Below are 17,708 nucleotides of genomic sequence, written 5' to 3' on the forward strand. Positions count from 1 at the left end.
TGACACACAGCAAAGGGAAGGTAGTATTTTACAGTTAATGGCGTTATGGAAATCATAATGCCAACATTTTTCTCTACTCCGTGTCAATTCTCCTTTATGTGTGTGTGTGTGCGCTCATATGTACAATGTGTGTTGCCTCGCCGACTGTCTCGCCGTGTGTGCGTGTGTGCGTGAGTCTGTCTGGTAGCTTCTGCCAGGCTAAGCCACTGTGATGATGACGCTTGTTCTTGCCATAACCAAACCATAGCAGCAAAACAGACACACAGAATCCCCCCCCCGATGCTGCAACCACGTCAGAATGCCAATGAAATGAAAAAGTTTTGTTGATCACATAATGTGTGCACACATACATCTGTAGGTAACCACACAAACTAACACACACGCACACACACAAAGGATGCCATTCTGACTTTTGCCTCAGGGTGTGTGACTGAGACTTAAAGCAATGTTCTTTTCTGTCTAAGCACCTGATAATCCCTGCGGGCTGGCAGCACGCAAGGGAAAGTCAATCTCTCTCTTACACACAAGATACATTTTGGAAAAAGTCATGTTTGGTTATAATGTTCTTTCCCATTTCCGCTGGGTGTACTATAAAGCCAAATAAATCTCTCTCTCTCTCTATATATATATATAAACCTCTCTCCATCTGGACAAAGTGGACATTTCCCCCAGCCTGCACCTGGGAAAAAGTAACGGACCAAACATTTAGTAGGAACAGGCTAATGAAGTCACAAACACGTTCGGCACACGCAAACACTCAAATGCATGTACACTCATGCACATACACACAAAAAAAAATCGCATATTCACAGGTACACCAGAAACACACAAACACCATCAATCCAGCCACCTACGGCATCAAGCGACATCTCCAGAACACAACCCGCTCTAATTAGAACCACTTTAAAGAAATACATCTCCTGGTGCTTCTTTTACACCGCATATCCAACGTACTCTCTTCTCCACACTCCATTAATATGTAACTCTATCCCTCTTTACAACAACAAAAAGTTGTTTTTCTCAGTAAAGTATTTTGTCACAGCTTAAATAAACAAGTCTACTACTTCTTGGTATGTGGCTTGGCATATGATCATTCTTTTAAATGTAACTGGCAACTCCTGCGGGAGCTGTTTAGTCAGGTCTGCATCGCCAAAACACAAACAACAGGAGCTGTACATACATCACGTTTCTACTGGAAAATGTTTTATCCTCATTGCACACACCTGAGTTTGTGTTTTGAGAACATGCAAACAGGAGCGGTTTCAAAACACGTAATTGGCCTCAAAACAAATACGTGTCGTCCTCGTTTAGCAACAGCGACTGGTGCTAAATGAGAAACCCAGTGATGTTCCTCTACCTCCCGTTTACTTCAAGTAGGAATGCTAAATAAGGTCATGCCCTTTGCTTGTTGCACATGCAGACAAAGCTGTGTGCTAAACAGGACTAGGTGAGGAACAGACTTTTTTTTTTTGACATTGCTTTTACATTCACGGCACGTGGCTGACACTTTTATCCAGAGGGATATACAATAAGATAAGTTGTGTGCTTAAGGATAAAAGGGATTTGGACCGCTTATGTTTCACCTCAGTACTTTTAACCAACTTAAACACTGAGCTATACTACTACTACTTCTACAACAAACATTCCTCATCCAGCTATGAATGTCGGTGCCCCTGTCAGTGATCATGCTTGTTATCCTAATTGGGTTCAAACACATCCACCAAGTCCTGACTATCAACCAACAATCATTATTACTAATTGCTATAATTTCACATTATATAATCTCATGTGAATCACTCAACCATACTAAGTAAACAGGTCCCAGACAGACTGTCAAGTTGAGCTCAGGTCTGAACACTGAATAATCCTGTCAATAGGAAAATAATTGGCTATTAGGTGCATAAAGACCAGGGCACATTATTGAGCCCCAGTGCACCCTTGTACACTGTTTCCAAAATAATCAGCACTTCAGCATTTTTATATGCAACACAAAACCCAGTTTGAGTGAATTAAGTTTATGGAATTAATCTGCATATGAGAAGTTCTACAAAACTTTTACAAAGTGTTGTGGACACTATTTGTTCTTTTATGTCAGTTTGGGAAATATTTGACTTGATGCAGCTGTGTAATCATTGAGAACAGAATGTGATGGAGGCTGTGAAAACACCATGGACTCATTTACAGCAATTGAGATTAGAGGCCCTATTTTAATTTGATGTTATGTAGTCTCATGCCTATAGAGAAAATTTGTATTTGGTGCAACTTATTAGCTTATCATACCAAAATGAACTGATATTAGAGCCATCAGCTTTTGTTTTTTTCATATGGTTTCCACATTATAAGACTGTGGTCCTTCTCACAGACGGTCAATTGACACTGCACTTGCCCGTAAATCATAAAAGCTGCATCCTCAAACAGCTAAACAGCACTGTTTACGTTTGATAAAGAGGCAAACAGAGTTGCAGGTGATGTTTTGCACCTCTACAATGTCCAGACGTAATTTGTCCTCAGCAGCCCAGCTGCTTTTCCACAGGGGAGACTTTCCGTAGTGGAAAAATACTCCAGCCCTTTTTTTTTGTTTGATCAACTTCCAAACACAATCATCTCTTGTGTGCAAAGGTTATTGAGTGTGTTGAGTGCCCACAGTCCGCTGTCAAAGGGATGATTTGTTATGGGTGACGGTTACATCTCCGATCATGTAATGACGGCCACCATCAATAACACGGCCTTGTTTATGGTGGCATTAAAGGGTGTGTGTGTATGTGTGTGTGCCAGACGTACGTAGTGGAGTTGATAGTGGTGTATCCAGAAGGACACTCTGGAATACAGGCCCCGTTGTGGATGACATATTCGTAGCAGCCCAGCTCCCGGTCCTGGTTCAACTTCTTAGTCTGCTTACACTGGTTGTGGAGCTCCTGGATTTAAGAACAACAAAAACACACATGAAACACAAATGCTTACACCATTGATGTAGTTTACTGTGTCCAAATGCGTGCTAAATATTACACAAGTTAACCTTAAGAATTATTTGTTATTACCTGGCAGAAGGAGAAGCTGACACAGCGCCAGCCCCTGAAGACATAGTATCCAGCAGGACACTTTTCCACACAGGTATTCCCATGCTGGAGGTTCCTGCAGGCCACACAGCTACTTGCGTTCCCCGGCTCAGAACAGCTGCCCAGGCACTGGTCGTGGCAGCACTGGCCCTTGAGGGTACACGCACTATGCTTGCAGTTGTCCAAGCACACTGAGGAAAAGCAGAAGGTGAGGAGAAAAAGTTAGTATCACTATGAAGATTGTGTTTTATAACCACTCCTGGTGTTGATGGTATTTGGAGACAGTAAGTGAGAGAGCAGTGGCCAAAGTTCACAAATACCCTGCAGTAGCAAAAGTAAAATAAAAACAAAACACCAAATAAAAACAGCACGGACTTGCATGTAGGCAGAGATGTGTCTCTGTCTCAGTCACTCTGTCTAACAGTTAACAGCTCGCAAAACGTTAAAACAAGAAGGGGCGGAGAGAGCAGAACCCTGTGGTTAAAATGGCCACCAAGTGGTGGTTTGCTCTGATCTGTGAGCAGCGAGGGAACCACATGCATGTTTGCTGTGGAAGTACACACACACACGAACACGGCTGCGTGGACTATAAACAGGTGTTCTCAGCGAGGTCGTGTGGTACCTCGTTGCCTTTTTAATGTGTTGTTGCTGTGGTTGCTCGAAGAGAAAATTGGAGTTGGCATCAGGAGGAGTACAAACCTGCAACTGAAAAAACTTTTGACCCTCACAGAAAAAAAATCTAACAAATATGACAAAAAACAAAGCACTGAATTTTCAGCAATTTCCTTGCAAGGTGGTTGATTGCTGTCCGTGATATTTACATCACTAAATTGAGACAAACAAAGATCCCAAATTAAACACCACATTAATGTAAACACACTTGCCTGAGCCCATGTAGGTTAACAAAACAATCTATCTAGCCGAAGCTACTGTATTTGTATCAACAAGTTGAATAAAGGTTACAATTGCATGACCTCCCCTCTGTATTCTGTGGTTTTGCTATACTAAAAATAGGTGGTTCAAACCTTTCTGCTTAATTTGCACAAAAGCGCACTATTAGACAAACACTAATTAGCATTCAAGAACACAATCAGACAAACTCTCGCCGTAATCGGCGTGCAGACATGTAATTGGACAACTACTGATTGCGCACCAAGAATCCATTCAGAGCGAGTGTCCACAATACACGCTTGATGACCAGCAGCGATAGTCTGCAGCGCCATGGAAACATCCTTAATTGCTATTAGGTTTAACATTATAGGTCATTGGCTCATGTCAGGTTTCATTTGACCTATCGGGGAAACAGCATTTGGTGAAAGAGCTTGAGTGTCGATTGTGATTGGATTAGCAGTAAGGTTTGACCTGTTCCCTGTAATGATCTAATAAACTAGCTGTTATTGCCTTGTCTGATAGCCAGCAGAGACTCATTACATCTCACCCTATACCAAGCACTGGTCTTTTTTTTTTTTTTACCAACTGCACATACTGGTGGGTGCAAGCAAGACAGGAAATAACCATAAGCAATGGGTTAGTAAGAGTTAATCAAGGTTGTTCAGCTCATTTCAGTCTAGAATCCACTGGCAGGTAAAGAACATCAGCCAGACGTCCACAACACATAATAAATAAACCTAAGAAAATATGTGATTAGTCTTTCCGTTTACTTTGCAATGCACTAGATAAAAAAAGAAAAATATCTCGGCCATGTCTGACCTATGACTGTTTCCAGTCATGGACAGGACCCCATGTGTTAATCAGTCTCTCACCACGTTTCTCCCTATAATGTCAGCTTTGATATCATGTGTTAAATGAACCAGAGAGCGTCAGGGCAAGAAGCAGATCTAGGTCAAATAAAAGGCTACAAACACTAATAGGAATATTTGACCCTGCTTTGAGTCCCCTTATAGGCAAATATTTACAGCATCAAAAAAAGGCAGATTCTAATTAGGGAGTATTTAGATTTACTCCCATGATAATAGAGTTATCCTTACTTTAAACAAACCTAAAATCAGAAAGATGGACCACTGTCTTTGTTCCCTGGCAGCTACAAAATTGGAGGAAAGAATCATACTAAGTAATCATACTGTTAACTTAAAAGTGAAATGGGGCACTGCATGCCATCCTTCATAGGATGCAACCTATGTGAGGACATCCCATGAGCTCTCACTGCCAAGGATACAGATAGGACCCCCCCACCCCCCCTGCATAGGAGGGCTGCCCATTGTGCTGCCTGAGTAAAAGCAGAGAGGACAGACGGGGTTGTGGCAAGGGGAGCGGAGGGGTTGGATAATGAGGTTAAAGAAAAGAACAATGACGAAAGGGACAGTGGGTCAAAACCGCGGTAAAGAGGGAATGACTAATGTAAAAAATAAAAACATAATCTCCGACCTTCTGGGTTTGGTTCATGCAGGGGTCGCTCCACTGCATTTTCTTTACTGTGAGCTAGTAAACCCAGCCCGGCACAGAGTGGTCCCTGGCCCACAGAGGGAAAAAATGCATAGCTCCTCTCCAGCCCTCCCCCTCTCTGTCTGTCTGCTGTGTGTGTACATGCTGTGACCGCGGCATCACATAACAAGAGGAGGGAGGGCTGAGACTGCTGGCAGATCCAGATCCAGTCCAGGATCCATGCCTGAGTGCCGCTCCAACCCCAGATCCACCCTCAGCTTCAGCCAATGTTTTTGCTGACTGGGGGAGGCAGCCATTCAATGGCCTTCCATGTTGGGGAGGAGAGACGCCCAGGGTTAACCCTGGCCTTGCTGGGGCAGACAGGGGGCAGACGCAGCCGAGCAGCCAGCATGCCAGAGAAGACTGCTGCTTTGGGTGAATTACAACCAGCTTAAGACTGGAGCTGGGCCGAAAACAGAGATGGATAAATCCAGTCATAACAGGGTCATGAAGGACAGTTGTTTACATCCTCCCGTTTTATTAATAGACACGATGATGCACTACCTTTGTATTTTATTTCATCTTTTAATTTATTATGATTTTGAGGTATATTCACCCTTCTCTCTCTCATGTCTCTATCTGATCCGAGCACAGATGTCTCACTGGAGTGTGCTATAGTAGCATAACACCACTACTGCAGCGGCATTATTCTCCATTCAGCTCATGCTAGCGCCGGGCTACACAAGCTAGCTGCTATGCCAAACATGCTCCAGTCAGCTCACTCATTCATTCATCCCCTCCTCCTCCTCCTCCTCCTCCTCATACTCCACTGTCCTGTTCTCTATCCCTCCTATCCGCCACAGCCTCACCCTGCCCTGCACCACTATCTATCTCTCTATCTGCCTGCCTGCCTTTCTAGGTCACTCAGCCCCTCCCACTTTCATTCATACAACGCCTTGTTTTGTTTTCGTGCTGGCTGGATTGGGGGGGGTGGGGGGTGGATGGAAGGAGGCATGGATGGAGGGATGATTTCACTCGTGCTTCAACAACAAGAGGAGGAGGAGGAAGAGGAGGCGGTAGCATCCTGGAGAGCTTATCTCTCATTAAGCTTTACACACGTACCTCACTGTGTCATTCAATAATTTGCCTGCCGCTTCCTTACACACACACACACCCACACACACACACACACACACACACACACACACACACACACACACACACACCCACACACACACACACCCACAGTTCCAGTAAGGGTTTTAAATGCAAAGGTGTGTTGTGTTTACCTTTCATTTGGCCGTGGCAGTAAAGAGCCCCGGCTGTACTGTCCCCAGGGAAGGAACATGGGAAAAGCTGGGCAGCCAATAGCGTGCAGCCACACACAGCAACACTTCCTGCTCTTAACACATAAAACCTCCCCTTTAATTGGCAGTGTTGTCTGCAGCCAATGTGGTGGGAACAATAACAAACACGTTTTTACCCCCAGAGTAATTTACTCAGGAGTACACATGCACGCACACACTCATCCACACACACAAACACACACACACACACACATATACACACACAGCTGCCGGGTTCACGTTTACTATATTTGGCCACGGTGGGAGTCCTAAGCTTCAAAAGCTTTGCTTTAAATGCTGAGTGATCTGATGTAAGACATTCGCCTTACATCGAGTGGAGGAGAGAGACGAGGAGGAGAGGAAGGAGTGTAAACAAAAACACGCTTATTGCTGGGAGGAAGAGAGTGATACTGTCATAAGAAGCGTCAACACACATGCAAGCGAGCGCACACACACACAAATACAAATACGCTAAGGCAAAGGTCTGTTTGTGTTCACTGTTATGGCCAAGGGAGAGTAACGGGGGAGGGATAATAAGGTAAGCTGAGGAGAAGGGTTGGGCCATATTGACATTTCCCTACTGACGATATTGCTTAAGGAAAAACAATGACGCAAAAATGATGCAAAATCTTTGTCCCCAAAAAAACTCATGAAGGCACATAGACATAAATATGTAAGGGCTGGATAGGCTTATGATAAAAAATACCCATAAAACGGCCACAATGTATTGGCAGTAACCTCTATTTTACACAAGGGAATGCTGAATCAATACATTGTAGAGCTACTGTATGTTGTTTTATATACATACTAAGCTCCTATTGATGTTGTCGAATAAAACACGCAGTGTATGTGAAAGAGAGAGAGAGAGAGAGAGAGAGAGAGAGAGAGAATGGGGGACCACTGCACAAAATGTTTCTCTAAGTTATTAATAATAATAAATTTGGACGTCAACATTATGAATGAAGTTTCTGGGGCTTTGAACTATTAGGTACAGCCCTCATAAATTGATTGCTCATCCTGGTAGGAGTTTTGGTCCGGTTGCTCTTTTTGGATGGATTTTAAGATTTTACTTTGCACTTCTGAATATGTGCAAATTTTTTCCAACCTGTATTAAAAGGATGAATGGAAAAGTAAACAGTCATACCCTTCCTTTTCCTCTGCAACAGCCACTCCCTCTCAGGGTTATTGACACACAGATAAAGAGCTGCCATTATGCATGCAACTCACCAAACACAGGAAGGTGTCTATGAGTTTACTCAAGAGTACTTGTAAATATGAATACATTTCACTATGGTTACACAGCTGTGTGGGGCAGGGGGCATTTGATCTGGGCAAATTTAAGTCATTCTTGTTAATGATATATGTCTGCGTAAGTCAAACCAGACATCAGCTGTTGAATTATTACTGGATATCTTCTATCGATATCGGCCTAACATATCCAGTCAGGCTTTAAAGCTTCCCAATGGCAACGTAAATATGACAGTTATGCCTATTATTTTATAAAAGGTATCCTGTGAACAAGATTGCACAGCGTGATGAAAGCAACACTGTTGAGAAAAGTATCCTAGTGATCGCTGCCAATCAGTGTTCCCTCAGAAGAGGATTTGTGTACTGCTACTAAATAAATGAAGTGAATAGAGCGCTAACATTCAGGAATAACAAAGTGAAAGTGAGTATCACCACATCTCCCTCTCATTCTATTGGCTCTATTAATACAATCCTGTGGAGCTTTCACCAAGACAATGACGGCCATGACACTCTGTGGTGTCTCTTTACAGAGTGTGTATGACTCACACACTGAGGCTTAAACCAAGAACGGTAAATGTTTGGACAAGACATTTAATGCAGGTCTACAAGGTCTTTGTAAAGTGACTCACATGCATACACACACACACACACACACACACACACACACACACACACACACACACACACACACACACACACACACACACACTTCACTAGGGCTCTGTATCGTTTAAAAAATGACGATGCCCGCACCAATACCAGTACGTTTACAGTGATACTGATACGAATAGAGTACTTCATTCGATGCCCATAAGTAATTAATAAAGTTTTTTGTTTTTTTTCAAACATCTGGGGTCTCATTTATAGACGTTGCGTACGCACAAAACAGGGTCTGAAAGAGATCTATAAAAACTTACTCGATGGGAGAATGTTTGCTCCTAAACGAAAACTCTGACCCATGCGTACAAACACTTTGGAGACAGGGGAAATAGTCGGTGCAGATGGTGAACTGAAACACCACAGTGACTGTCTCACACTCTCCAGTCACCTCACCTGGAAAATTGTCACCACCTTCACATAAGGATTGTGGAAATTAGCAAAGTGTGGAAATAACGCCAGTGACCACTCTCGTACAATCACTCCATATCATCATTAGTCTTAATCATTATGTCATAAAAAAACAAAAATGGTATCCAGGGTGGTGGATACACTGATTGTCGCGATCATTTTAAAAGCTATCAGTCTGATTGCTGTGAACATAAATACTGCTTCTATGCATCAACATTCATAAGGTGCCTTGCATTGACCATTTATGGTTAAATGTGGCCGTGTAGAAGGTTGGATGTGAGGCTGAACCAGCTGCACACATTTACTCGTGATTTGGGATTTATAAAAAGGAAATTGCGCTCTGGCAGGCGTAAACCAGGTTTAGTAAATCTGAATATTTTTGGGCGTACGTGCATTTCCTCCCATTTCCAAACATATGCAAACATTTTATAAATGAGACCTCTGGGCTATTGTTTTACACAAAAGGCATGTGAATAATTATGTCCTCTCACCTAGGGATGGGAACATATTTACAGTGGCAACAATAATTAAATCATCTTTCAAAATAATATCCTGTATTAAGTATAAATTCTTATATAAAAGTAAGTGACGTCGAGGGAGGGAAAAGTCAGAGCACCCTGACAAGAGACTTTGTGTTGTCTCTGTGTGTGTGCCCTATTGGCTAAATGACCCAGACTAAATTGGGTTACTGACGGTTGGAATTGGCTGAAAGAGAACAGGATTCATCTCTCTCTCACACACAGTTCATGCAGCGGTCTCTTTTTAGTGTTCACTACAAACTAGCAAATCCTCCCTCACCCAAAAACTCCATGACATGCCCTTTTTATAGCAGATCATTCTGGTTAAAGCATCGTGTTATTGGACATATTTAGGACAATGCAACAAATTCAGAGTCCAAACTATTTAGCTGATTTCTGTTTTGTTCACAGGTTTCATGAGTTGCCAATTACATTAGAATTCAGCAAGATAACGAGGAACATTTTTCCTCCCCGTCACACACATGCACACAATCACACCCCTTCCACATATCTGCATACCTGCCTCAACACGTCTAGATTTTCACTTACATAAACAGTAGCGCTCTGACTATCTCCGCATATCAAAGAAAGACGGCCTGTTAATGTTGGTAACAAAGCTCTGAAATGTATACCATCGCAAACAAAATCCAATAACATCTTCTTCGTCGCTGCCAACAGTCGTTAAAATGACAAGACTTCAGCACTTTGCCACTAAAAAGCTTGATCAAATCAATCAGAGGTTTCTTGCTTTGCTCAAGGACAATTCAACAGTATTTGCTGAGAGGGCAGAAACCTACGTTCTTTACTGACGTGACTGCCGCAAGATCCAAACATTTGGATCCCAAGCAACCTTCTCTGATCTCTAGCCTGCTGCAGACCTGTTTAGTCAAATCTGTACAAGAGCGAAACTACTTTTTTTATGCTACGTGATATGTGATGTGTTTTGTCGATAGCTGCCCTAGCAACAAATACTGAGTCTTAATGTAGAGTCAACAGGCAAGCATGAGCTGATACACACACATGAACACACACAGACATGAAGACAAACAAAGTGAATGGGTGAATCTGGCTGAATGAGCGTGGTTTTGCTCCCTGCTTTGTCTGTCTGCTCATTGATTTCCTCGTCTGTGTCTTCCTGTGTGCTGGCCAGCCCTGCTGGCCCATCTTGTTACCATGGAGATGAGTCCAGACATAGACTGTCTGCAGTAATTAGCTGCATGCTCCCAACAGGCGTTTTCTTAGATTCCCCTCCAGTCATCATTTGTGTCTTGTCTTTTTCATCGTAAAGCTACACACTCTCCATCTCTCTGTCCCTTTAAGCATTGCACTCTTCTCTCATCTCCCTGACTTATTCCCCCCCTCTCTCGTCTCCTCCTCTTCTCCTCTTGACCCTCCTCTGCCAGTTCTCTTTCTCCCCCTGTCCCGCCCTGCCGCGGTGTCTAGCCCGAGGTGACAAATTTGCTCCTCCAGAAAGCCACAGCTACTAGATCTCATTACAGACGCTTGTGATGGAGCTACAATCAATACGTCCCACTGACGGTCCTCTCGCCACTCCCTTCTCTCCTCCGACAGATCCGTCGTAACCACCCTCCACACTCACCCATCCTTCCTATCCCTCCCTCCCGATGCCACATCTTTAATTTTGTCACACTGGCACCAGCTGCAACATTTGCTGCTGGCTGCATTTTTTTTCTGACATTCAGGCGCAAACATGAAAAAAATCACACACAAACAAAGACAAGCTGGTGCCACACACACACACACACACACACACACACACACACACACACACACACACACACACACACACACACACACACACACACACACACACACATACACATACATTTATACATGCACTGCCGCAGTCAACACAAATTCTCTCTACATCTCACACACACACATACCGGGCACGTACAACACACACACACACACACACACACACACACACACACACACACACACACACACACACACACACACACACACACACACACACACACACACACACAAAAGAGATCAACATGTAGTCTCACTCTCTAATACACAAACACACAAATACAGAGACACACAAACAAACACACACAGAGGTCCAGCAGGTTTTGCTGACCAGGCAGTTTGGTGACAGTGGGAAGGTGATGGAGAGAGGCAGCGGACGTGAACATCCATCTAGAGAGCAAGACACCTGCATCACTGGCCTCATGATTTTCCTTCACATCACCGCTTGCGAGAATCACTCAACACACACACACACACACACACACACACACACACACACACACACACACACACACACACACACACACACACACACACACACACACACACACACACACACACACACACACACACACACACACACACAGTAGGAGTCTCTTCATAACATAACTTCGAACAGCCAGTAAACAAAATGCTGGTATCGTGCTCAGTCTGCTGTCAGATCCTGTGGTCACTCTCTCTGGTCTTCTCTAAAGACGATGAAAAATGAAGCCTGTGATTCATTGATGAGCCTGGGACATCAAACAATGAGGACTAGATTGGGAGGCAATCAGAGTCAAACATTTCAGAGCAGTTCCAGGTTAACTCAAATGGTGTTTGATGGGGATTCGTGATTTCTGCTGCTGCTTGCTAGTTGCAGCCTTTTGACCAACAAACACCTTCTGTGTCCTTTATAGTAAGTCAAATTAGAAACAGTAAATCCTCTGGAATGTCCCCATCTACCTGACGTTGAGACTCTCTGATTACTTTTTATCATCCAGACTTATCCAGAATGATTCTGATTGAAACGATAAAAGGTTTGGTTACTCAACACTATCCTGCAGTTCCAACTTCCTGCCATGTCAGAAGAAATTAAAAGACTGAATCGATCAAACAACACCAAACACTATTTTCTATTCTAGCTCAATACCAACAAAGAAACACACAAGCCACAAAGAGCTGCAGACAGAGATTAAACATCTTTAAATGAACACTCCTAAGTGCAGTTAGATAAATACTCCTTCATCTGGGTAATTTAATCAGCGGCTCTGAGTGGCAGCCCAGTCATGACTAAGGTGTTTTTAAGCCTTCCCTTTCTGCCTCAATGGCCCATTATCTCCTCATATTAGCCACAGAAAAAAGAGACGGGAGAGAAAGGCAAATCTCACTCTCTCTCTTTTTCTGTCTGTCCTCAGTTGACACAGAAACAATGTTTATCAAAAGGCTGATTGTCAGATTCTTTCTCGTTCTACTCCCACCTCTACCTCTGGTCCATTCTCCCTTTCCTGGCTTTCTTGTGTTTCAGGGGCTTTGAGTTCATCTCGCCCTCATGACCGGGACGATGATACTGGATTGTTTTGGATACCGCACATTTTTTTAACTCCAGATTGATGCTCACATTTGCAAACCAAAAGTAACCTATCTTATTAGCCTGTGAAAAGACTAGGACCAGGGTTCCATAATTAGTCAATTAATCTATTAGTGCACTAACAGAAAATGAACTAGCAACAATTCTGATTAGATTTTTCATTTAATTACTTTTTCAAGAAAAACACACCAAAACATAGCTGTGAACAATGTTGCTCTTTTATGTTTTGTAGGATGGTTAGCTGAATATCTTTCAACTGAGCCTGTGAAGGGCATTTTTCAGTATATGCTGACATTTTATTCACCAAACATTTAATCAATTAATCAATGAAAATAATCAGCAGATTTTTGGGAATATGTTTTTCTAAGTCTAAATAAAAGAAAACTAGTTTTGGTATTTTTTTTAACCTTTTTTTAAAACTTCCATATATATAAAAGAGGCTAGCAATACTCATGCACAGGGACAAATAAAGATGTAGCAACAAGCATACCGGCAAATGTGAAGACAAACCTGCATTCAAGGATGGAATAAACAAATCTTGTACAGGTAAACACGAACAGAGTATCTAAGAAACCAAAATCAGGAGAAACAGGGAGCTGAACCCACACAAACAAAGATACACACACAAGTAAACTTAATCCCTTCGACACAAACGCACACACAAGTGACGTGCTCGTGTGTTTCTGCAGGCTGGCCAGCTGCAGCGAGCAGTAGGCACAGTGTGGGGGCTTGGGCGGGACGGCTGCAGTGCAGATGCTAGCTGCCCTATTTCATATTCACAGCATAGCGCTAAGCAGAGCTACAGGAGACAGGCAAGCGCACACAAGTACACATACGCATGCATTGATGCACAAAGAGCAGAGCAACTGATGGTAAGAGAAAAAACACACACACACTATAACACTTAACACTATAACATTACTATGGATGTCATTTTAGAAGTTTCACATCAGATGATAAATCTTCCAAATATTATGAGGATAACTCAGAGGGCACTAACACATTTTCTACAGAGAAAGGAAAAATCAAAAATCAATCAAATTAAATCACAGACATTACTTTTGTTCTGAGTCACTGAGTTATGAACACAAGGCTTTTTCAAAAAAATGGCCAGATGTCATTTTAAGTGCCCTCACTGCTCTTTGTATCAGACAGCTCTGAGCAGCCCCGTCCCGCCCGTCTTCTCCCTTCATTCATATCCCACAAGGCCTTAGGAAGGCTATTTAATCTGGGAGGAAGGAGGGAAAGTCTCCATCATTACTAGGAGAAGCACAAGGGTCACATACACACATTCCCTCATATTATGTCGAAAACTAACCAAAAAATGCCGGTCACATGTCACAGACACGTGAAGTTCTAGTATCTTTCTTTTGTTCATAGCGACCCTCCCTTCTTACCCCCCGACCCCCGACCCCCGACCCAAAGACTGGAGAACAACATTACAGTTGCTGGCCCTGATTTTTGCCGCATTCAATGATTATTATTATTACGTGCTTGAATTACTCACTCATATAGACATTTAAATAAAGTATCTCATAAAACTGTCTCGACTTCCAATTTTTTTTAACAATGCAGCAAAACGAACACGTCTGCTGCTTCGAGCTGATTAAATGAGACTCTGCCAAATATTTGCAAGACAATGAAACAGAGATCTGGTAGAAAAAAATATTTCAGCTATGCCGTGTCCTCAGATATTGACAAATGCATTGAATTGTCTAACACATTGGCATGGGTTTGAAGGGCCAGTGGTCATGAAGAGTACTTGGGGTATAAAAATCTAAAAACATGGTGGCCACAATGCCTTCGCCCACAAATAGAAAAATGGAACTGTGGTCATTAATTCACAGTCGTCCCTCATAGCTTAGCTTCAAGTTGCCGAAGCCTCAGTTTGACCTCAATGAGACTCATCTTTCCATCAGCAGAGTGAGAGGCCAAGGAAAATAGCCGAGAAGACCGACCAGGGGTCTCCTGGGCCGGTGTGCAGGGACAGATTATGGAGAGTGTTAGTCATAAGCAAAACAGTGTAAACTCAGATTCAGGCTCAAATGAGTCAAAGGAAATTTGGGGGAAATCTGGAGATCTCTGGCTTCTGTTTGCTCTAATTTTTGGTCATCTGTCTGTCTGAACACACACCCTGTTCCTTTAGTCCTGGATAGGAAAGGTTGTGTGAAGTCTGTGGGAAAACCGAGGACTGGAACCAGTATTGGGTTCTGATGGTTTTAGGGAGATCAGGTCTACAGTTCTATGGATCAAGAAAACCATGTTAGATATTGAATACAAAAATGTTTTGATTCACGATTCCCAAGTCACTGTCACTTTGATTTGAAGGTAACAGCTCTCAGAATGCCATCCTGTTTTATGGTTATTTGTGAACAACAGACCTTGAAACCAGGTTGTTGATCAGAATAAAACTGTAACTTTGAAAATAAGCTATTCAGGCTTCACAGCCAACACGATTATGTATAGATAGCTCAGCAGACAGACATGGACGTTTTCAGGTTGTCTCCATTTTAGATCAAATTCCAACCAAAAATCATTCGATTCAAGTGCTGACATGATGCAATCAATCATCCCGACACCTTGCGTCAATAACAGGACGGATTTCTGGCAGTTTGTGTGATCGGGTACTAAAAAAGAAGGACTACTATAATGTTACACTAGAAATGAATTGAGTGAGACTCCCCACAAAAACTAAAACATTGCCTTCCGGTCTAGATTAGCAGAAATGGTAGGCATACTATACAGTTTACACTCCCGTTGTCTGTGCTCCTTACTTGACTGGATTGATATGTCTGCTACTACTAGTTAGGATGATGGCTCGCTGTCTGCCTGCCAGTCCGCCCATCAGACTTGCTCCTGTTGTAATGCTAATGCGGCGTGTGCCACTCTAAAACCTCCCCTAATTAAAATCCTGGTTCCAATAACTGCCAGACTGAAGAGAATTTCCAGAAGCACACAATATTAACTGCTGAGGCAGAGAATGAATCGAGATGAAAAGCGTGCATTCACATGCCAATGACGAGCATTATATATGGGATGCTTGGAAGTAGACTATTTCAAGCCGCAACAAACAACAAAAATGTAGCATACAAGCTGATTTTTACGCCGTAGCAGCATCTATAGTGAGCTGGACGGGCTAGAAACAGATGCTTCCACCACCCTATTTGTACGTAATGCGCTCTGACATGCCCTCAGTGAATATAGGGGGGAGGAATGGAGGCTAGGGCCGAATCAGCATGTGAAAACAGAGCATGATACGCTACCGAATGCATCGATACAGACACACAACTGAAGTGAGCGGTGGATGGAGGAAGGAGGACGAAGCTCAAGGGTAGGGAAGGAGGGAAGGAGCTGACAGGGATCGCCGGAGAAACATAAAGAAGAGAGAAACCGAGGAGGATGCAGGCCACTACGAGGGAAATGATTAGCAAGAAAACATAACTAAGCAGCGTGGATTCAACGGTCCAGGGTGGAGAAATGTTTCTATCACAGAATTAATATTCCTTATTGTTGAATTTATTTAAATATTAAAAGCTACTTTTAAACACAAAGTATGATTATATTAATATCTTATTTATCATCGTTACTTAAAAAAGTACAACTGAAAACTATGAAACTCAACATTTTCATGACATCCAAGTTTGATAAATGTTTTCATTGTTAAATTTATTTATCATCAACATCCATTGACCACATCAGCAAACTTCTTCCAGTCTGTGCTCCAATCTGTAAAATTTATATACAAAGGTTTCATCACGAAAGAGCCGATGTAGGAATGATGTGTCAAAGCTGTTATTTTTTGTTGTATCAGCATTTTGATAGACGACACATGTATCCATAGACATTATTGACTTTGAGCACTTGAAAGAAATGTGACAATAATTTAGTAGAAGACAATGGAGTAGAAGTGTTGCCGGGTCTTTGTGGTAATCACAAACATGGGCTCTTTGGATCTTCCTGTGTTTTGACACAGAAAGGGCACATTGCATTGGGTGGAATATGGTCTCAAAATGATGTAAATTGCAAGTCTCAAGGAATACAAGTAAAACTTAAGGGTTTGTGAAAAAATGAAATGCCTTTATTCTACATGGCTACATTATTAAATAAGTATTTAAAGTGACCGACGCCTTGCGACCAACATGGGTCTTCCTCAGGGTTTATTACGTATGTAGAGTATCAACGACACTTCTTGTTGACCTACAACAAAGCGTTCCGCCCGAGGCCGTCAGTGCCTTTGGGTGTTTTGTAGCTTTTAATTGACTTGATCCTCTTTCCCAGAGGTCTCCAACCTGCTCGGTCCTGATGTGTGCAGTCCAAATTAGATAGTAACATAAAAGCAAATAAAAAAAACAATATGCTGAAGTTTGTCAGTGTCCTTACTCATGTTTCATACACACTAACACCCATTACGTCTCAGGCTACGGGCACTACAGTGGAGGAGGTGATTCGAGGCAGAACACAGAGAGAAGCCGGGTCCTTATCCAGCCTCAGCTACATGCCAAGCTAAAGCACACGGCGTCCCTTTAGAGGCCTGACTGAAAAAAACCAAAAACCCAGCTGAAGGATTTGCACAGCGGGATAACTACTGGAGAGGAAGGGTCCAACAAAAAGGAGTACCCGCTTGTATCATGTGGCCATATGTGCGTGTGTGCACATACATAATACATGTACACCAGAGTATAGAACAAAGAGTAAGGAACACAACACATACATTAGGAAGGAGAAAGGGGTGTCAGGGGACTAA

The 17,708-nt window shown here is 42.7% G+C and overlaps 1 protein-coding gene across 1 annotated transcript in view; it reads right to left on the reverse strand.

Annotated features, from left to right (window-relative positions):
• Positions 1–17,708, reverse strand: part of insrb (insulin receptor b) — a 72,153-nt gene that overhangs the window by 14,517 nt on the left and 39,928 nt on the right. The window contains exons 3-4 of the mRNA XM_054602274.1: positions 3,039–3,247; positions 2,782–2,915 (exon numbers count right to left, since the gene is read on the reverse strand). Coding sequence (XP_054458249.1) covers positions 2,782–2,915; positions 3,039–3,247 — 343 coding nt within the window. The remainder of the gene's footprint in view (positions 1–2,781; positions 2,916–3,038; positions 3,248–17,708) is intronic.

The sequence above is a fragment of the Anoplopoma fimbria genome, chromosome 8 (assembly GCF_027596085.1).
Source record: "Anoplopoma fimbria isolate UVic2021 breed Golden Eagle Sablefish chromosome 8, Afim_UVic_2022, whole genome shotgun sequence".
Lineage (NCBI taxonomy): Eukaryota > Metazoa > Chordata > Actinopteri > Perciformes > Anoplopomatidae > Anoplopoma > Anoplopoma fimbria.